This window comes from Diabrotica virgifera, chromosome 5, assembly GCF_917563875.1.
Source record: "Diabrotica virgifera virgifera chromosome 5, PGI_DIABVI_V3a".
Taxonomy (NCBI): Eukaryota; Metazoa; Arthropoda; class Insecta; order Coleoptera; family Chrysomelidae; genus Diabrotica; species Diabrotica virgifera.
Genome location: NC_065447.1, coordinates 24384174 through 24408035, shown reverse-complemented (window position 1 = coordinate 24408035; position 23862 = coordinate 24384174). Strand labels below are relative to the sequence as shown.

General features: G+C 33.1%; 1 protein-coding gene across 1 annotated transcript in view; it reads left to right on the top strand.

The window, feature by feature from the left end:
- The first annotated feature begins 3579 nt into the window (after window positions 1–3579).
- The window catches only part of LOC114329718 (gamma-aminobutyric acid receptor subunit beta-like), a 46651-nt gene continuing 26368 nt past the window's right edge, over window positions 3580–23862 (top strand). The window contains exons 1-2 of the mRNA XM_028278900.2: window positions 3580–4026; window positions 7348–7448. Of these exons, the coding sequence (XP_028134701.1) occupies window positions 3989–4026; window positions 7348–7448 (139 nt within the window). The 5' untranslated portion in view covers window positions 3580–3988. The remainder of the gene's footprint in view (window positions 4027–7347; window positions 7449–23862) is intronic.

The window sequence follows — 23862 nt, the reverse complement described above, 5'->3', positions numbered from 1 at the left end:
ATTTTTATTTATAAATTAGGACTTTTTGGCATATATGTAATACTAGTGACGTCATTCATCTGTGCGTGATGACGTAATCGATGATTTTTTTTAAATGAGAGTAAGGATTGTGTGATAGCTCATTTAAAAGGTTATTTAATTCTCTATTTAGTAATATAAACATTAACATAAATATTTATACAGTGTGTACAAAAAAAAATTATAAATTAATTTAGGTATACAAAAAAAAGAAAAAATTTTTGCACACCCTGTTTAAATAATGATGTTAACTTTTATATTACTGAATAGGGAATTAAATAACCTTTCAAATGAGCTATCACACGACCCATACTCCCATTCAAAAAAATCATCGATTACGTCATTACGCCCAGATGGATGACGTCACTAGTATTATATATATGCCAAAAAGTCCTAATTTAAAAATAGAAATCGACCTGTCTGAGGATATCTCTTCAAATTTGCCCATTCTTGAGAGAATGAATTTATGCAAACTCAAACGTCCTCATTTATACTCCAGTGTCGCGCCCGCTTGATTAGCAATTAAAAAATAAAGGGGTTTTCGATATTGTATTGCAAAAAACTCTTTGGGGTTTTATCAATAATTGATGTTTAAAGAATATCTACCTACCTTGGCAACATTGAAATTTTCAATTGAATGTCCGATTCAGGGTTAAAAATGGCCGATTTCGCAATTTTTAAATTTTTTAATCGCTTATATGTCAAAAACTATTAACCTAAGAGAAAAGTCACCAAAGACCGTTTCTGTTTGTAATGATTCAAAAAACCTAAAAAAAACTTTATTTAATGCAAACAAAATAATTTTAGGAAAAGACCCTAACCTTTCCCCTCGCCTGGCAAGGTCTTATGCTGTTCAGAATCGTTTGTCATTGTACACATTTCTTCTAAATGTCTTGCTCAAACACATACTTAAATTTAAACATTACAGGAGAAAGTTTATTTTACCCCTAAACTATGCACTTTTCGATTCACCTGGTAGTTACACGTGCAGGGCTGATGCCTGCCAGGTCATGGTTTTTAGCCTTGGTGTGCTATGAATTATCACTATACAAATTTCTAGCCTTACAGGAAGACCGTCAGTCACTAGCAGTTGGACTATAATATGTCAAAATAAATAAAAAAGGATTTTTCACAACAGGGATCACAACAGAACATAATTTAAAATATTTATATTTTAAATTATGTTCTGTTGTGAAAAATATTTTATGTTTTAAATTATATTCAAAATTAATAGAAAAAAAAATGTATGAAGCCCTACGGCAAATGGAAATACCAGAAAAACTAATCAAGTTAATAAGAATTACCTTAAATATGACATCTAACGAAATAGTGTGGAACAGTCACAAATCGGAAGAGTTTATAGTCAAAAAAGGACTTAGACAAGGTGACCCTCTTTCAACTGTGTTATTTAACCTAGTTTTGGAAACAATTGTAAGGAACAGCAGAATAGAAACACAAGAAACGATCTACCGTAACGAACATCAATGCATGGCCTACGCCGACGACCTTGCACTGCTAGCAAAAACTAATACCGAATTAAAGAAAATCATGAGAAGATTAGTCAGAGAGGCAAAAAAATTCGGCCTAGAAATAAATGAAGAAAAGACGAAGTATATGGTGCTAGGCAACACAGAAAGAGAACCTGTAGATATGCTAAAGTTAACAGCGTTCGATGGAAAAGAATATAAATTTAAACGAGTAAATCACTTTACATATCTAGGTGCCATTATAGATGAAAAAGGACACGAGCAAAACGAACTAAAGCACAGGATAGCTAAAGCTAACCGAAAGGTCGGCAGTTTAAAAAAATTAATAAAGTCAAATTACGTATTAAGAAAGACGAAAATTAGAATATACCAAACGGTAATAAGAGCAACAGTCACCTACGGATGTGAAACATGGGTACTAAACAAAACAGAAGAAGAAATGATAGAGAGATGGGAACGCAAGGTACTGAGGACTATTTTCGGGGGAAAAAATACGGCAGATGGTTGGCAAAGAAGGACTAATCAAGAATTGAGGATGCTTTACAAGGAACCAACTATAACAAGATACACAAAGGCACAAAGAATCAGGTGGGCAGGTCATGTCGAGAGGATGGATAGGTCAAGAATGCCAAAGAAGATACTACTAAGAAGACCATTTGGGACAAGGAGAAGAGGTAGACCAAGAAAAAGATGGCACGAAAAGTTTCAAGAAGATATAGGATCGATGGAAATTACAGACTGGAAAGAGAAAGCGAAAAACAGGATACAGTGGAGAAACATAGTGCAACAATTTTTACATAGACATTAAATCAAATTATATAACAAATATAAGACATTAGTACATATTGTCATTTGTATTATGTAAAATTGTTATTGTTAAGTTGTACAGCCCTAGGCCTCCAAGGCCTGTAGAGCAGGTTAAATAAATAAATATTTTAAATTATGTTCTGTTGTGAAAAATATTTTTCTAATTAAAAGTATAATGCAAGTTCCCTATTGTATCTATGCCTTTTTGTACATTTTGGGAATGGTATTGGGACTTAGATAATTTGATAAAGCTTGTGTTATTGGCAAATACGAGCTTGATTCTCTGCATCAGTTTGCCGCATTTTCGTTAGGAAGAGACTTACTCGATCTCGATCCAAAGAGATTGTTAATTTTAAAAATTTTATGGAATTTTGTACGTGAGTATTTAAGTTTGAGAGTTGTTGACAACGTAATATGGTCAGTTGATGGAACCTGAGGCGAGTGTTTCGTATCTTTAATGGGAGTAAAATTTAAAGAAGGGATCAAGATGAAACAACTGCAATCAAGTTTGGCTGAGAGGTCTGCTGGAAATTCGGCAGCTTTAGAGAGTATAATGTATACCATAACATCCTGATTATGCCACCAGAGAAAGACGAATATGCAATCCATTTAAGACGATACAGGGACTGCTATAGTGCTGCTCCACATCCCCTACCCTGTTCAAAATATTCCTGGAAAAAACCCTGAAACCATTATTTACCAAATATTTCTCACTGCAATTGCCGACTTTTTTCACTGCGTGAGAAATTGTTCGTTTTGAATGTATGTAAGTAGTGAGAGAAGTTGCACATTGTATAGTATCCATAGAAAAAAGCTTCTGTCGGTCCCTCACGTTTACTTTCCGGTCTTGACCGGAAAACGGTATTTTCTGGACAAAAAATTATCCAGAAAGTGTACATTTTCTGGTCCTCTTAAAAGAATATCTGATAAAGTATGTTTTTCAAATTAAATGGCTTTTTAGAGTTCACTGTCAGCAATAACTGTTTATTTAAATAAACGTTTCGTGTAAAAGGAATGCTCTGACCTTTTTTCTTTGTACAAATCCTTTTCCACCCAAAAACTATAAAACTACCCCACGAAAATGTTAATCAAGTGCATAAGTATTCCAATTTATTTTGTATCGGCTTTGAAGCCGTGGCAAAGCGCTCGACGAACGAAATAAGGGAGGTAAACAAGGAGCGAGGAGCATGCGCCCTGCTCAACAATCACTTTTGATAAACTCGCAAGAATGTAGTACAGTTTACTGTCCTTTGAATTGCACCCTATCTGTAAATTTATCAGCGTTCCAAATGCACCTACTCAAAGTTTGAGCGAAGAAGAGTGCGCGTAATGTTAAGACGGACTGCGGTTAGCTCTAAACAACTGCTCAAAGTTTGCCCTAATTTGCTCTATAAATTTATTTAAAAGATTTTTTAGTGCGGCTTAATCTTGCTCTGTTAATAAGTGCAAAAAATGAAAGTTATCATTAGCGACAGTTTACTGAAAGTACAAACTTTCTTGAAATATATTTTCAGTAGTTTTAAAGTATGATTTTAATGGTTTATTATCATATCAAAGACTTGGAACAATATGTCGTATATTACAGCATGTACGCCTGACCAAAATTTTTAAACTTTTGTATATAAATATTTTACTAATTTAGAGTAGAAAAGTAACCTATTACGAGTGAGATCAAAATGATTGTGTATTATTTTATTATTTTTACAGTTAATGGGTAAGTGAGAGCTTTGCTATATCTTTTTGTTCCCTTCACCTTTGGAACTTGTAGTTTTAGCACCAATAAGCATGTTATATTCTCTCTATACATTTATTTACAATGTACATACTTAATGCTTTTGTAAAATTAAAATTTCAATGTGTCCAGTTTGATGAAGTTTCAAATTATTCCAAATAAGCGTTAATCAAGACAATCAGCCATTAACAACGTTTTTCTTCTTCTTCTTCTTCCTTCTTGTATGTAGGATTTAAAGCCTGTTTCTTCTTCAATATTAGCCTTTTAAATTGTTTAAGTTATCTTACTATCTTTTTCTTGGTCTGCCAATAATTCTTCGTCCATTTGGTGACTTATGTCGTGATATTCGTACTATCATATCCTCTGCCATTCTACTACCTAATGTGTTCGTTCCACTTCTGTTTCCGTTTTGTCACCCATCCATTTATGTCTTCTACATTGCATGATCTTCTTATGTTTTCGCGTTTCTCCCTATCCAACAGACTTTTTCCTGATATTCGTCGGAGTATTTTCATCTCTGTTGTTTCTAGTAGTCGTCTCGTTTTAGATGTGTCAGGTCTTGTCTCCGCCGAGTATGTCAATATAGGTCTAATTGCTGCTTTATAGATTTTTGCTTTTGTGTCTTGTCTTAGGTGTTTGTTCTTCCAGATTGTGTCATTAAGAGATTTCGCCGCTTTACTTGCTTTTAAGCTTTGTTGTCGTACTACCTTTTCAACGTAACTGGTTATATGTATTCCCAGATATCTAAACCTTGCTTCCTGCTTTATTATTTCCCATCAATTTCGATTTTACATCGTAGTGGGTATTTAGATGTTGTCATACATTTGGTTTTTTTGCTGATTTTTGCTGGTATTTCTTGGCTGTTGTATTAAAGATGAGTGTTAATCTTTGGAGATCGTCTTCTGTCTCGGCGATTAATGCGGTGTCGTCTGCATAAGATAATATTTAAATTTCTTTGTTCCCATTCTGTAACCAGGACCCTAACGTACTGCTTCTATTATTTCGTCCATTATTATATTAAAAAGCAGTGGGCTTAATGAGTCACCTTGTCTGACTCAGATTTGTACTAGTAAAAACTGCGTTAGTTTTCCATTTATCTTTGCCTGTATTCGATAATGAAAGTAGATTTTTCTGTAACATATGAACGTTTTTCTGTAACAGTGTTATAAGTTATAGGGAGCTGTAAATTTATTATACCATTTGATAGCTTGTCCCTTCTTCTTTTTTCACTCTTATATAATTTCTTAATACCTCCAAATTTTTTATGATTCTGTAGATTTATCAGTAGGTTGATGTTCACTTATTCTAACATTTAATGGTCTTGATGTTTCACCTAAATAACAGTGTTCGCATTGATAAGTTATTTTATAAATGCAATCCTTTGTCCTTTCTTGTTCTTTATTAAGTTTAGTTTTAGTTAAAATAGATCTCAATGTGTTTATTATTTTGAATGTTGTTGAAATGTTGAATTTATTTGCTCCCCTTTGAAATTTTTCTTGTTTTTGTTCAAATTGTTGGTATTTTCCTGCATCGTATTCTATATTTAATTTGTCATAGGATCCCGCTCGGTATTGTTCCCTTCCATTTTCTGTATTCTGTAAAATTCCTTATTTTTAAAGTATTTTTATTAAAAAAATAATTTAGATATGTTGGTTTATGTTGATTATCTTTACATATGAGAATCATATCGAGTATTCTTCTTTAAAATTAAAACATCCAGGAAAAGTAGTTTGTTATTATACTATTATACTCCTTTTTTATGGTAAATGTTATTTTCTCTACTTTGATTTGTGAAGCCATATAGCATCTACCATACTGCCATATAATATGTCCAGCATACTGTGGGTTTTAAATTTTATTTAGAACTAATATTTGTTTTGAAATATGTATTCCACAAATATATTCTCTAATAACGGAGATAAAGCAGAGCCCATTGCTACACCAAAATTTTGTTTATGTAATTCATTATTTAGCTAAAAACAGGTATTGTCGGTACATAATGTCAATATCTCCATTATAGCTGATACATTTACTCCTGTTCTAGTAGTCAATGTGTTATCATTTTTTAATTTTGTTTTGGACATTTTCATTAAGTATGACGTAATGGCACATTTGTAAATTGACTATTTATATCAAAATATAATTTATTTAAAAATACATCTGTTCTTTTTAAACATGTCATTATTATTTGCAAATGTATTACTTATTGAAAATTTTGACCTTTTACTATAAGAATTTATGGTATTACCACTATTACAAAGAGGTGTAAGTGGTTTATTATCGGTATTCTATCTCCGTCTCTAATATCTAAGTTTCTGTCTTTTCCGATCATAGCAATCCTGGTCGCTTAGACTTCTCTCGAAAACCTATAATCAAGGACATCCTCCTTTTTTCCTTCTCTTTGATCTCCATTTCTTCCAGTTATCAGCGGTACTTTTGTCTCGTCCATCATTCGCATAGGTCTCTACCAGAGTAACTTTCGTTTTTCTATTTTGTCATTTATTGTTTCCTTCACATTTCTAATTCGTTCATTTTGCACTTTCTCCATCAGCGTTAATCTGCAGCTTCTTCCTTATTTTTTCCTTCTCTCTGATCTCCATTTCTTTCAGTTATCAGCCGGTACATTTGTCCCGTCCATCATTCGCATAGGTCTCTACCAGAATAACTTTCTTTTTTCTATTTTGTCATTTATTGTTTCCTTCACATCTCTAATTCGTTCATTTTGCACTTTCTCCATTAGCGTTAATCTGCAGCTTCTCCTTCAAAATATCATTTCCATTGCATTTATTCTGTTTTCCATTATTTTATTTGTCATCTACGTCTGTGAGCTAACAACCATTTGGTTGTTTTACAAAGTCATTATTAACCTCCAGGTCTTTTGCAGTGTTTCCACTATTGCATTTTATCATACTTAATTTCCAAATCCTAGCTTCCACATTATTCTTCCAGCTGTTTTATCATGTAGGTCATCATCATCTAGCCGCTTTCGTCCACTGCTGAACGTAGGCCTCCTCTAAGTTTCTCCATGTCTCCCTATCTTGAGCTACATCATCCAGTTCCCGTCAGCTCTCTTTACATCGACACTCCAGCACGTTGTTGGTCGCCTCTGCTTTGTTTGTCCGCCTGCGGTCGCCATTCCAATAATCTTCTAGCCCATCGGTCGTTCGGTGTCCTTGCCACATGACCTGCCCATCTCCATTTCATTTTTTTATCATGTATGTAGACGATGTCAAAGTCTGCTGCTTAGATAAAGAATTTTATTTTTTTAATTTAATATTTGAATCTTATTTTGTTTATTTCTAGAATTGACAGCGACACATCCACTGCCCGTTTATCCAGCGTTACTCAAACAATTACAGAGCTATTAAAAGGATATGACAACAGACTTAGACCTAATTTTGGAGGTAAGTCAATTACCCAGTTATTCGATTGTTTAAGTTACTTTTATATTTATCATTTGATTCAAACTACATGTAAGTAATTGCGTGTATCGGTACACAGTCGCTAAATTGAAATGGATTTTCCTTCTTTGGCAACAGCGTTATGATTGATTTATGCCCACACTTTCTAGTAGTTCGCAATAATTTTGTTACCTAGATCCGCCTATTTTATTACTCTTTGCCTATTTCATAGATTTTTCTGCTTCTGATCTTAATATATAGGATCCCAGGATTTGGGATCCACTTTTTTTAGTTTTATCTGTGTTAATATAATAACACTCTGTATAAAAGATGTTTTTATTGAAAATTAATAACCAAAGTACATAATACACTCGATCGACCATGACCAAAGCAGCGCGTGATGTAGCAATATGTTAAACCAGTGGTTTTCAATGTTTTTGAGTCATGTACCACAAAAGTCTTATAAATATTTTTGGTACCACCTAACTGAAATACCTATAGAGGTAGGTAATCTAATTAACTAAAAAAATTCTGGATTTTGGATGTGTTTTTGCGATTTGTGTACCACCACACATATTGATATGTACCACCAGTGGCACATGTACCACATATTGAGAACCCCTTGGTTAAACGATATATAAGTTAACGTCCCATGATATAGATTATTATTATTGTAGTTAGTATTTAATTAATGTAAAGGTAGGTCGTTTCTGTTATTGTAAACACGTTGTTATGGTTAGTCATTGATGGTGTGGATTGTAAATATAATGTATTTAAACAAGAAATAAAGTTTTAATTGATTTGGACCAGAAAGGCATTAACAACGCAGTTATTTAATTCATATCGAGATTAGGTATTTCCCTGAAAGTTCTTTATACTTTTACAAGGTTTTTAAGCGATGACTTTTAAGCTTGTATTATTTTTCTCCGATTTAATTGATTTATTTTCATGGTTAGGACTTCGACATTCCATTAGAACCAGTATTTATTGAGCCATCCACTGTTCTCTAGCTACTCTTTTTGTTTAAATATGTAGTACTATTTCTGCTTTATCCTAGAATGAATTTGATTGTTCACGTTCACCTAGTTTCCTTGATAGGCTTACTTTTAATTAGAATTTCTTATTTATTTCCAAGTAATAGATAATGTGATCTTTTACATTTTTAATGTTGTTCTGAAGCTATTTTATATTTTTAGATTGTAGTTTAAGAAATAATTAAACATCCCGTAAATTTTAATAAAGTTAGTATTAGACATATCTTTAAATTTAAGCAGTAAATACCGACAATAAATAATATATGAACACTTAAATATTTCCTTAGACACAAAATGGCATTTCATGTTCCGCATGAGGGACCTAAGGGCAAAGCTGTTCAAAGAGAATAGTGACAGGAAGGGATGTGTCGGGGAGAACCTTCAAATAGTTTAGATATTATAGACAGAATTTGCCTTTAGGGTATTATACTGTTCAGGTAATTAGGGCAAAATATAAAAACAAAAATAGACCAAAATTATTGTGATGTATGCTACAATTTAATTGAATCATAAAAACGTTTTAAAATTGTGTTATTAATATGCATACATATTTATATGCATATATACAGGGTTTAACAAAAATACAAGTCATAAATTAAATCAAATTAAATCACCTATTCTGGGACCAAAAATAGTTCGAATGAACCTAACTTACCTTAGTACAAATATGCACATAAAAAAAGTTACAGCCCTTTGAAGTTACAAAATGAAAATCGATTTTTTCCAATATATCGAAAACTATTAGAGATTTTTTATTAAAAATGGACATGTGGCATTTTTATGGGAGGAATATCTTAAAGAAAAATTATAGTGAAATTTGTGAACCCCATAAAAATGTTATGGGGGTTTTGTTCCCTTAAACCCACCCAAACTTTTGTGTACGTTCCAATTAAATTATTATTGTGATACTATTAGTTAAATTCAATATTTTTAAAACTTATTTGGTTCTTAGTATTTTTTCGATAAGGCAGTTTTTATCGAGTTGCGGCTTCTTTTCTAATATGTTTACATAAAGATTTTATGGGGGTTTTGTTCCTTTAAACCTCCCAAATAGTTGTGTACGTTCTAATTAAACTATTACTGCGATACCATTACTTAAACACAGTGTTTTTAAAACTTTTTTGCTTCTTTGTATTTTTTCGATAAGGCACATTTTATCGAGATGTGACTTCTTTTTTAATATGGTTCAAAATATACCTAAAAATGTAAATCATAAATAAATTTTCCTATTATTATCAAGTCTCCATAATCGTACTTAGCCATATACAAATATGTGGTGGATTTGACAAATATGCAAAGTATCTCGATAAATACTGACTTTCCGAAAAAGTACTAAGAGGCAAAGAAGTTTTTAAAGCATTGTGTTTAACTAATGGTACTACAATAATAATTAAATTGGAACGTACACAAAAGTTTGGGGGGTTTAAAGGAACAAAACCCCCATAAAATTTTTATGGGGTGTCTAAATTTCACTATAATTTTTTCTTAATATACTACTGCCATAAGAATGCCACATGTTCATTTTCAATAAAAAATCTCCAATAGTTTTCGATATATTGGAAAAAATCGATTTTCATTTTGTAACTTCAAAGGGCTGTAACTTTTTTTATGTGCACATTTGTACTAAGGTAAGTTAGGTTCAATGGAACTATTTTTGTTCCCAGAATATGTGATTAAATTTATGACCTGTATTTTTGTTACACCTTATATATGTAAAAATAGTTATTTATGATGTAAGTGTTAAAAGTACACGTTTAAGGCACGCATGTGAAAGTTTGCAGAATGAGCGATAGCGAGTTCTGCAATTCACATGAGTGCGAGTGCCTTAAAAATGTACTTTTTAACACGCATATCATACAATATTTTTTCTACAAACGTAATTACAGGACAATATCTACAAAAACTTTTACTTGAACTTGACTGACATTTCATTTTTATATTTTTTTGACATTACATTAAAATTGTCTATACGGTCAATATTAACTGCAGTGCCTTAATAGTATATTAAGTATGGAGAACGGTAAGGGCTTTATACCGATCGAAGACAATTGTTTGGAGGAGGAGCGGAGCGACGACTCCAATTATTGTCTGAGATCGGTTACCCTTAACGTTCGACATGCTTATAACGTTTTTTGCACGATTGATACCATTATAAATTATAAAATTAAACATTTTCGTCATATTGACTAGTTTCATTCATTTTATCAAGATAGATACTTTGGTTGTTAGGTAGTAACTAGGGTGCATAACAACAATGGAGAATTGAGTTTTTATTTAGTTGTCAATAATTTTAAGTACAATTTTGATTATTATAAATTAAAATATGAGCGAAAGTGAATTTGAAGAAATTGAACGGGCTTGGGAAGAAGGGTGTTCCGCAATTATTCTAATACTAGTAATACTACTAATGTATGCGATTCTGCAGGAGTTTCTGTTAGAAGTGAAACCACAGCCCAAACAAGTGGGATTTCATTAAATAATTTAACAAATTGTACCATAAGTTTCAATATTAATAAATAATTCGTTAGTTTTCTTTATTCTTTCAAAAAATAAATTAAAATTAAGAGATTTTTTAACTCGACGGTAAGTGAATTACTTACCGTCGAGTTGGAGTACTTACCGTCGAGTTGGATTACTTACCGTCGAGTTGCTAGTAAATGTCACCTACTGACGTAAAATCTGTCACGGTAAACAGTCAAAAATGATCAATCATGCAAAAAAATATTTTAAAGCACTAGGGCCTTTTTTTAACGCTCGTATGGAGTGCTAAAAATTGCATTTTTAACACGGTTGTAGAAACAATATTTTAATTTATGATCTGTTGTATAAGAGTATTAAGTCATGTGAACTAAATAGTCCTGTCGCCAGGGGGGGTACAACGGCCTCCTGTATTCAGATGGACTTACCCAAGTTTTTTTATGTATTTTGACCTGTAGAACACGAATTTTTTGGGTAACAGTTGATCCGGATGTCGATAAGATTGTTATAAACCAAGAAGTTGAGGAATCACGTAACAGCGATTTCTCGCAAAACAAAACTTTTTTTGTATTTGTTGGGCCATTCTAACCAAAAAATGTTCCTACCAATTTTTTCGTAGAATGCATAGTTTTCGAGACAAACGCGGTTGAACTTTCAAAAAATCGAAAAATTGCAATTTTTGAACCCGAATAAGTTTTGATTAAAAAATAAAATAGCAATTCTGCTTACCGCATTTGAAAGTTCAAGTCAAATTATATCGGTTTTAATTATTTGTATTGTTAAAAACCTATTATTTTATTGTTAAAAAAAGCTATAAACACCTAGTGCTTGAGTGATGTTTTTAATGATTTCTCATTTAAAATCGAACGAGTAGGTAGAAGAGGTAAAAGTGCAAGCGAGGCTATTTCTACGTAGCGTGCATTAAAACGCATGTATTAGGCACGGGAAACACTATGTGTTTATAGCTTTTTTTAACAATCAAAAAATAAATTTTTAGCAATGCAAATATTCAAAACAGATATAATTTGACTCAAACTTTTAAAGGCGGTAAGCAGAATTGCTATTTTATTTCTTATTCAAAGGTTATTCGAGTTCAAAAATTGCAATTTTTCGATTTTTTGAAAGTTCAACCGCGTTTATCTCGAAAACTATGCATCCTACTAAAAAACTTGTAGGAACATTTTTTGGTTAGAATGACCCAAAAAATACAAAAAAAAATGTTTTGTTTTGCGAGAAATCGCTGTTATATAATTCCTCAACTTCTTTGTTCATAACAAACTTATCGACATCCGGATCAACTGTTACCCAAAAAATTCGTGTTCTACGGGCCAAAATACATAAAAAAAGCTTGGGTAAGTCCATCTGAATTAAGAAGGCCGTTGTACCCCCCCTGGCGACAGGACTAAAAGTAATATAAAGATAAAAAAAGCTGGTAACAGTTATTCCCATATAATTAGAGCACACACGTTTATCCCTTTTGCTATACATTCAACACTGATATAGAAATATTCGAACCATCTGTGATATCCTTGTATATGTTTTTTTTTCTCTGATTCTGGCCTTGGTTTAGAACTAGAACCTTTAGCCACGTAATTGTATAACTTATCACTAACTCAGGTGTAATGTGAAGTGTGTGTGTTGAGTAAGTGTCTTGTTACTTTGCAAAGTCGACGTCATTGTATATGTACATTTATTAAATAACAGAAATAACTGAGCCACCATCTCATGTAATATATTTCGCCCAACATAACCAGCTCAATTTTTAGATGTCTATCAGTTCTCGTGGCTTACCTTTTTTTGACTTTTTTAAGACATCTCTTATATGTTGCATTTTTATTTTTCTTACTGGTGTACCTTAAGTTATTTTTTCCTCTCCATTACCTCGAAACTCACATATATCTTTTCTCAACAAAATTTTATAGTGAATTTTCCCCTATTTCTAAGTTACTAACCTTATATTAGTAGCAGCATCTTCTTTTTCTTCCATCCAGAGACTTTAAGCCTATGGCATTTCACGCTTGTCCATCTCTTGTTCCGCCAATATACATATCGACTTCTGCGCATTATGGAACCCACATCACATTTTTACTTTTAAATACTTATCTTTTAACGTCTCTCTTTAATTTTCAATCCATTTTGTTATCCTTCTTCTCTCTCGTGGGAATCCATTTTTGAGTCGTTTTTCTCTGTGTAAGGTAAAGTGGAGAAATGGTACGCACTTAAGCAGAAATCGATTATGTTGTAAATTCTTTAAATCTATCATACCTGCTAGTATGTTTCAGTAAGCTCTAATTATTCTACTTTGAATATTTAAAATAGGTTTTAGAGAAAGACAAAGTACTAAAGCAGAATATTAAAAAACGAAAAGAAGTGACTTTGCGCACGATTCCCCATCCACGAGGTTAATCATGCGCACGGAATGGTAAATGGTGCGCACTGAATAATGTTTTTATAATATTCTTTAAATATCGTTCTTTTCTGTTTTCCAGCAAATACAACATGTCCCTAGGTGCAGCTGGATTTCTGGTGGTGGAATAAAACTTAATTTTATATCATATAATTTATAAAAAATGAATAACCATTGTCAATTTCGTTGCAAAACGAAAATACAGCCGCATCATATTCTAGTCCAATCAGAGAGTGCAGCAAGCACCTCTACCGGTTTCGAAACTTATTAGTCTCTCATCAGGAGGCACTTATGCTGCTCTTTCTGATCCAAAAGAAACCATTGGATTGAAAACATAGTCTTTTGCTAGCAGTTGCCGCTAGGGCATCTATGCCATTTCGTTCGTTGCAATCCGTGACTGCACGCCGGGGTTTGTTTTGGTTGGATCAAATAGAGCAGCATATGTGCCTCCTGATGAGAGACTAATAAGTTTCGAAACCGGTAGAGGTGCTTGCTCCACTCTCTGATTGGACTAGAATAAGATGCGGCTGTATTTTCGTTTTGCAACGAAATTGAAAATGGTTATTCATTTTTTATTTACATATTTACTCTGATTGGAGTACGAAGGGAACCATTCTCGTTGGAACTTTACCGCGCTGAGCAGATGGGGCGTGCATTATAAATTGTAAAATTCCGTCATCTTTCTTAGTCTCAGGATCCGTAATGGCTTGCAAATTGTAGAAGCCTCGGAGGTGTAACCAGAGAAGTTTCGCATTGTTTTCAGTCTGGTGGGATGTACAATAACATTATGTTTTTTTAAATGCCATTGGATTGAAAACTTAGTCTTTTTTCATATAATTTGTCTTCATCGATAATTTTTGACAAATCAGTGTCTGTTACATCAGACTACTCAGGTGTTAGCTCCTTTTGCACTCTCTTCTTGTTTTGTTTGCTTTCAAGTTTCTTTCTGTCTGTCGAGATATCTAGCGATTTTATAACAAATCATTTTTGAACACTTGCCTTTCTTGCTGCTTTCGGTTTCTCCTTTCTCTTGGGATTCACGTCCCTTAGTCATCTTTTTTCCTTGGCGTTTTCCAATTTTATCTTCATTGGTGAGCTTGTAAGATTTTTCGATTGTTCGAGATTTTCTTTTAATTTCTGGTTTAACTCGTGATAAACCAACATGAGTGGAATATAATTTTCTCCAGCACCCATGCAATAAACGGCCCTGATAGTTCTTCCACCATCAACAGACAGAGCCTACATTTGTCGCGCCTTTAGGTACATAAACCCATTCGTCTTTTTCTTGAAGTCGATCTTGAATGTCGAAAGCTCTTATCGTTTTCCTTACTTATTTTCCGTCACTTCTGATTACATACAGAGGATTTTGTAAATCTTCGTTAGTAAATGTAAGAATCATAGATTTTCTTTCCTCTGGAAAGAAACAAAAAACAAAAAACTACTAAACCATATAAACCAACAAATGCACCAAAATGTATGGAAAACAACAAGATTTAAATCAATAGTAAGCTCAAAGCAACTTAATAAATCCTACGAACTTAGCCTCTTAATTTTTGGAGCACAAAAACTAAAAGAATTCTTGCGATTTTCAATAATAGGACCTCACTTAGTCCATGTGCAACATTCGACTGATGATGATGGCGTCAACTGTTCACGAGATCATCCGAAAGGTGTAGGACTCGTTGAGTTCTTAAAATCATGCATAGGTGTAGCAGTGCACATTTTTTGTCCTCAAATATCTGGTTTTGGGTCTTGCCATCCATCTGAGGCTCTTGCCTAGATCAATCTGACAATGTCTTCTTGTTTTAAAAGTTCTCTTACTTCCTAGTTCATCAGTTTTCTAAATTCATTATCACCTAATTTTAGTGGGCGTGCTATTCTTCGAATTATTTTTCTCTCTGTCTCATCTTTCCTCTTGATGACCTCGGTATCTGAGAATCCTCAATCTATCTTTATTTTTCTGTGTCAGGCACATTCCTGCAGCACACTATGTGATTATTTAGTCTAGTCTCAACATAGGGGTCCCGTGGACACTTTTAGTTCGCCACGATTTGATGGTAGTATTATAAGTTTTTTGGGTCGCTGAATCCAATGGAAGTGGTCTGGAAGCCCAAATGTGGTGCGTTTGATTGTTATTAACAACTTATGGGTAAAATTAGGTGTTTTTCAGGAATTATTAGAAGCACTGTAAATAAGTTGATAGTATTAAGGTCTAATTTTACCATAATTTGTTAATGACAATTAAACGCACCACATTTGGGCTTCCAGACCACTTTCATTAGATTGAGCGACCCAAAAAACCTATAATACCACCATCAAATCACGGCGAACTAAAGCTTTTTATCTTTGTGGAAGGTGTTGTATTACCAGTTTGTTATGTTTCCTGCCAGGATTCTTTTATTGATTACTACGCTTCTATTATTAGTTACATTAACTGAGACCCCAAGATATTTAAGGTCTTCTACCTTTTCAAACTCATATTTGCCAATCCTTGTCACCTTAACTATACTTTTTTCTTGAGCATATTAGGCATTTAGGTTTATTTTGATTTATTGCCAAACCCCTTTTGGATGCTTCCAAAGTTCGCAAATTCTTCCATTAAACTATTTAGGTTTGTGTTAATCAATGCTATGTCTTCAGCGTACGCCACAAGTTACTACGTCGATGTTATAATTATTATTGTACAATTTACTTAGGTAGTTCTTATTGTTCATTCTTTAGCGACATTAAAAATAATAGTGATGTTGGTAGAGAGTAACCCTGCTGTACTCTAGTTGCTATTTCTATATTTTTGGATATGTGAACATCTATTATTATTACTGCCGTCGATCCTTCCATGGTCATTTTCGGACAAGGAGGCCGTGTTATATAACTTTTGGTTCAGTCACATTTTTTCAAAAGAATATTCTCGTACTGCGCAAAAAGACTATTAGTCCATGTGGTGAGGCCGCTCCCGCCTAAAAAAATTTCTGATTCGGTTTCTTTGTGGATTAATGGAAAATGTCCCCTTTAAACAAATCTGAAGGGTGCCGGGCGGAATTTTTGGGCAGAAATTGTTAAAACAATTTTTTTAAACAAATACAAAAGATCACATTTTTTGACCCGAAAAAAAGGGTAAAGATACGAAAATTAGGTTTTCTGGGTCACTCTAAACAAGAAAGATATCTTGTAATTTTTCTCAAACATTGATAGTTTTCGAGTTACAGGCGAGTTAAAATCTGAAAAATGCGAAAATACGTATTTTCAAGACTTAAAAACTCATATTTAAAGTAGTATTTTTGAGGTTGCCAACTACTTGAATTGTAGTTTAAACATTTGTTTTCAAGATTATGAAGAGTTATCGGATCTAACCGATCTCCATCCGATTTTTTTGCCGGTGCGGGCGGTGCGGCGCGCTCTATTTTAAGAATCTCCTATTTTCCTCCTAAAAATATATTTTTTAGATTCTTTGGAACATTCTAAATAAAATATGTTTTATGTCATTTTTCGAAAAAGTTGATAGTTTTAAAGTTAGAAGTGATTTAAAATTCGAAAAACGAGAAAATACGTATTTTCGGATTTTAAATCGCTTATAACTTTAAAACTATTAACTTTTGAAAAAAATAATAAGAAAACTATTTTATTTCGAATATCCCAAAGAATCCAAAAAATATACTTTTTGGGGGGAAATAGGAGATTTTTGGGAATATTGCGCTCCGCACCGGCAAAAAAATCAGATGGACACGCATAATAATTAACAATTAAATACCAACGGTGTAAATTGAAGTTAGACCCGATCTGTGTGCAGAATCCTTGAAAATGAATGTTTAAACCACAATTTAATTTCTTGGGAACCTGAAAAATACTAATTTAAATATGAGTTTTTAAGCCTTGAAAATGGGTATTTTCGCATTTTTTAGATTTTAAATCGCCTATACATAACTCGAAAACTATCAATTTTTGAGAAAAATCACAAGATACATTATTTCTTGTTTAGACTGACCACCCAAAAAATATAAAAAATATTTCCCCGGTCAAAAAAAGATGATCTTTTGTATTTGTTTAAAAAAATTGTTTAAACGATTTCTGCCCAAAAATTCCACCCGGCACCCTTCAGATTTGTTTAAAGGGGACATTTTTAAATAGGAATCCACAAAGAAACCGAATCAGATATTTTTTCAGACAGGAGCCGTCTCACCACATGGACTATATCATCCATGAGTTACATTATTGTAAGAAAGCTATGTTAGTTAGCTATATTGTTACTTGGCTGTATATCATAAATCACAAAAAAATAATAAAATCCTTTATAACAGGTAAACACAGAACGTTTTAGGAATAAAAATTCCATCATCAGTGCTTCACTAGTTAATGTCCGTGATGTAAGGATCCATCCTCTGGACTGGATAAAAGCAACCCACGTGTCGAGGGTGCCTGATGTTGAATTCAGGAATATTTTAAACGTCACTGTAATTTTAATACAGTAATATAAACATGTTATATCTATATTTAAGGTATAAAGGGTTTTCACTCACATATCGCACCTTGAAAACCATATGGCAATATCTGCAATTTTTTCATGAAATGACCTTTGAATGCAGTCTAATAGGAAAAAAAATCTATTTTTTAATGCTATATAGCAGCGTCTGCAAAAAATTTTTTGTTCGGCACCAGAAAGATACATCTCTATGGCTTTTGTCAAAAATCGATACTTCTTTTTATACCATCAGGCATTATCTGCAGTAGTTGATGCTCTACGGTTCTAAAATTGGAACAAAACCCCAGATCTATATGGCAATATGTGCAAAATGTGACCCACGCTCGTAAAATGAAAGCAAGATCTACTAAGGAAACATCCTTTGAATGCAACAAAACATAGAGTGCTGCATAGAGATTTGATTGCAATACTGGAAATAAGCGACAATATTATAACAAATTGATATACAACGTCGTATTGCAGATGGGTTTATCCCAAAAGAAAAGCGAATTATAACCGACAGACATTATATAAGCGACAGATTATAATATGCAAGACTTTGATTAAGTGTTAATACTAAAAATTTGTAATAAATAAGTACCATCAATAAAAAAACTGTTATTTTATATGAATTTTTACTGTATCATGTGAGAAAATTGATATATTTTTTAAAACCATATGGCCGTATGTGATAAAATACCTATTTCCTGGGGGAAATTTTACGTACTTTTTAATTCATATAAAAATATGTAAAATTAAAGACAATTGTGCCAAATATCAGGTTTGCAGCTTAGTTTTTGGAATTACAGTAAATAAAATTAACTTTACAAAAACTTAAAATGCTCATAACTCAATATTATGATTTTTGCAGTTACTGCCCTATGGTTTTCAAGGTGCGATATATTAATGGCTCAAGCATGTCTTTAACCTGTAAAAAGCACTGATGGTGGAATTGTTATCCCGAAAACGTTCTGTGATGTATCATTTAAGGGATTTTAATAAAATTACCTTTTATAAAGGATTTTAGTAATTTTTTGTTTAAAAATAAGTAAAAAAGTAAATATTTGAGTTGCATAAATTTTTCATGGCAATCACAATTCCATCCCAATACGAATCAGCGCCTAATTAAATGATCATGTAAACAGATCTTAGCTCAGAGCCAGATTTCGTGTAAAACGAAATTTGCAGATGTTAATCGTCTCGGCAATCTTGTTAATTCGGTCTCAATTCTCGATTCCCCTAGGACTTGTAGTGATTAGTAAAAATGGAACGTCAGATAAACGCGACGCTGAATGTTTTAGGATAAGACTGAAAGGATGTTAGACGTTAAACATACTCGGTGATAAAACAGCTGAAAAACATGAAAGTGACATGCCTCTCTCTTCTCGCTAGTTCTAATTCTGGGCTGAGATTTAAAATTCGATTAAGTACCGAATACATGTAGTTGGTTATTGCCAGAGGCGGTTTTAGTAAATCCTTTAATCGAAATTAAAGAAATTTAAGCAGAGAGCTAAGTAAATCGTTTTATATAAAATAAAATCAAAGACATCAATTTGTTTATCTTCTTCTTCTTTAAGTGCCATCTCCGCGACGAAGGTTGGCAATCATCGTGGCTATTCTGGCCATCGAGGCAGCTGCTCTGAACAGTTGTCTTGAGCTACAACCAAACCATTCTCTCAGGTTCTAGTGATGTTGAAAAAGTAACTATTCGTTACAAAGTACTCGTTACTTACGAATACCGAAAGTAACGATTACTATACACAGAGGCAAATCGTTACTTTGATTACTCTGATTACTTCGTTACTTCGTACCAATCGTTGATTACTTTGATTACTCTGATTACTTCGTACCAATCGTTTCAGAGCGAATAACGACTATTCTGCCGTCCTTAGGAAAAACACCGCATATGCAAAAATTATGAAAATTGAGTTAGGCACGAAAATTTGATCTAGGGGGTTGATTTTACATGATTATTTAATAAAAGTACAATATTTACAACCCCAACTATATATTCTGAAAGAAATAATAAACCTAGCATCTACAAAAACGTGCGTAGAACTAAGGAAAAACCCCGCAACTACAACATTACTTTGGTAAAACCCCGCATATACTTGTCGGAACCTGCAGTTACTGTGTTTATTCTAAGCAATGCCCAATTGCTGTGTTTTTTCTACGTAATTTGCGCGATTTATCAATTAATTTAGTTCCTTCTCAGCTTGTGTATGGTGCGGTTATGTTGTGTGTGCCAGGACACACCTTCATGCCCGCCGATAGCTTCAACCATCAGGTGGAACTATCTTTAAAAAAACAAAAAAAAACTTACGATTTTAATGATTTTGCGACAGCTGTTGGAAATGCAAATTCAAAAAAGGTTACAATAAAAACATTGCAATATACAGATTTTTTAAGTGGCAAGATTTCGCATCACAAGCAAAAATTAAAAAAATAGAGCCACTTCCTTACTTGGCGAAAATAACAGAAATTGTTGCCAACAGGGGATCATTTTCTCTAAAGTACAAGTTAACAAATAAATCTGATAGTATGTTTGAAATGAATTTTCTTCAAAATAAAGTTTTAAATAAGAAACTTCCCAGCCCTCAGACATTTACATCTCCTTGTGGAGTATCAAAAAATAAAAAAGAAACCCTTATTAAAAATCTCAAAACCATAATGCCTTCAAATAGATTACAATTTTGGCAAAACCTTGAGCAAAATAAGAATTAATAAAATAATTTCTTTGTAAGGGAAAGTGGGGGAATGGTGCGCACTTAAGCAGAAATCGATTCTGTTGTAAATTCTTTCAATCTATCATAACATCCAGTACGTTGGAGTAAGCCCTAACTATTCTACTTTGCATATGTAAAATAAATTTTAGAGAAATACAAAGTTCAAAAGCATAATATTAAAAAAAGAAAAGAAGTGCCTTTGCGCACGATTCCCCACCCATGAGGGTAATCATGCGCACAGATTGGGAAATGGTGCGCACTAAATTAATGTTAGAAAAAAAATTAATTTAAAATTAATGTAACAAAAACACTTCTTTCAAAAGTATAAAAATATTATGAAGAAATAAGAATTGTATAATATACTTAAATGTCATATTTTTAACGTAAACAAAAGTTGCATTTATAATTTTCTGGGGTATTTACAGCTGTACATTCTGCGTGATTCCCCGAGACGCATAACACACATGTATATCAAAATCCTTTTTCCCACTTTCCCCACAAATAGAGCATGTCTTGTTACGTGCAGCTGGTTTTTCTAACGGTGGTGGAATGAAGCTTCATTCAACATCATCTAATTCTCCTTCATCGATAATATCTGACAAATCATCGTCTGTTACATCAGACGACTCAGGTGTTAGCTCTTTCTGCACTCTCTTCTTTTTTTGTTTGCCTTTTTTTGTTTTTTTCTTTTCTCTGTCTGGCGAGATATCTGGCGATTCTTTATCAAAACATCTTCAGCAGTTGCCTTCTTGCTGCTTTCTGTTCATCCTTTCTCTTAAGATTCTCGTCCATTAATCATCTCTTTGTATGGGCTTCCTCCAATTTTGTCTTCATTGGTGTGCTTGTAATTGTTGTCAGGAGCGTCATTTAAAATTTTGTTTGGGGGGGGGCAAGCACTATATATACAATACATTATATATGATGTTATGATGAATATTGATGTATTTTCTGTAAATTTCAGTCATTTTCAGGGCCAGGGGGGGCAAATGCCTCCCTGGACGCCCAAATGACGCCCCTGATTGTTGTCTTAATGTTATATCAGGACTCCTTTTTGTAAACCCATAAAGCGAATCTTTGCTAGCTAACTTCTTCTCTTTATTAAAACTATTTAGGATATTATTTTCTTCAGCATACCTGAATGCCAGTCATCTAAGTTCTTTATGTTAAGCCATAGAATAATTTAGTAAGCGTTAACACAACAATTTCTTAATTATTTTTCTACTTCACCTGAAACACAGCTGTACAGCTGTGCGGCCTAAACGGGGTGGCGTGTGCAAACCTGTTAATCTTTTTTTTTAATCGATTCGGGCCCTCTTGTTTCTTGTATTTTCTGCCATCATTTCTGATTACATCCATTTTTAAATCTTCATCAATATATTTAAGGATCGTAGATTTTCTAGAGTAGGTTCGTGGCATCTGGCAATAAAAATGGTAATTTTTATATCTACCATTTCATTGTTTGTGGGGTAATCGTGCGCACTCCTGCGCACTATTACCCCTTTGTGCCCTAAATACTAATCATCACCACAAACGGAAAACTACTGAACCATATCAACCAACAGATGCACCAAAATACACGTTAAACAACATGATTTAAATCAATAATAAGTCCAAAGCAATTGAATAAAGCCTAAGGACTTACCGTCCTATTTTTTGGAGCAGAAAAACTAGAAGAATTCTTGCAATTTTCAATAATCGGATCTCGCTTAGTCCACGTGCATCGATCGACTGAAGATAATGGCGTCAACTATTCAACAGATTGGCCGAAAGGTGTAGGACTGGTTGGATCCATAAAATCTTCCACGGAATTTGAAATATATTGCAGCGCACGATTACCCGCCGCGCACCATTCCCCCACTTTCCCTTATATTTAATTTTTTTGCTTTTGTATTAAATTTTGTTTGTTAGGATTTATTCGGTATAATAAATTTGGTTTTTTTATTAAATATGTAGAATTAATAAATTATATTAAAACTCATTTTGTTGTTTAATTATACCTATTTTCTGTAACATCATGCTAAGAAAAAACGCCGCATATACATAACGTCCGTAGATGCTCTAGTTTTACTTAGCAATTTCTAATTCTTATTACTTTATACAAAATACCTACCTACTGAGAAATACGATTTTCGATATGATTACCGGTACTCAATACAAAAGTAACAAAAGTAATCATAGTAATCAAAGTAACGAATACTGTAAATAATTACTTTATACAAAAGTAACGATTTGTAACGAATACTCTAAAGTAACTATAATCAACGTCACTATCAGGTTCTTCAACCAGGAAACGCGTCTCCTTCCTACGCTCCTCCTACCCTCTATTTTTCCTTGAATTATTATGAGTCTCAAGATGTTATATCTTTCGCCTCTCATCACATGTCCTAGATCAGGGGTCACCAATTAGCGGACCGTATGCTAGTTTTGTGCGGACCGCGATTAAATTCAGAATATAGTGTTTTACAATTTTGAAAATGTTTGACCATGAAATTGTGTACTATGTTTGGCTCAACTTATAATATGTGCGAAGCCGCCTTTTCAAAAATTTAATTTATTAAAAATCTTTACAGATCTAAGCTAACAGATGAATCTTAGCTCCCTAATGATAATCAGTTGCACTAAACTCATTCCAGACTTCAGACAGGTTGTACATTTTTTTACAAAGGAAACAATTTTTTTTAAGTAAAGTCAAAACTATCTTTTTGTCCCGAAAAATGTATTTTTAGGTATATTGGGCGATTCTAAACAAAAAAGGTATCTCGTCACTTTTCTCAAAAGTTGATAGTTTTCGCGCATAATAATTAACAATTGAAAACAACGGTATAAATTGAAATATACCCCGATTACTCATCAAAATCTTGAAAGTTAATGTTTAAACTTCAATTTAGGCACTTGACAACCTCAAAAATAATAATTTACACATGAGTTTTTAAGCTTTGAAAATGCTTATTTTCGCATTTTTCTTTGCGCTTCTGATTTGTTGAGGGGGATGATATTTTTAACAAGAATCAGCAAAGAAACCGAATCAGAACAGCCGGACACACGTAGCATTAAGTACGGACCCCGGAAGTGTCATAGGTTTTCGAAACGGACCCTCAGGGAAACTAACTGGTGACCCCTGTCCTAGATATTGCAATGTTCTTTCTTTTATTGTGTTTTCAATTTCCTTTTCTCTGCCTATTCTCCTTAACACTTCTATATTCGTGATTCTATCTACCCATGCAATCCTTAACACTCTTTTAAATGTGTTCATTTCAAACGCGTTAAGTCGATTTATTGCATTTCGTTTATAATAAACACAATCAAATAAAAACAT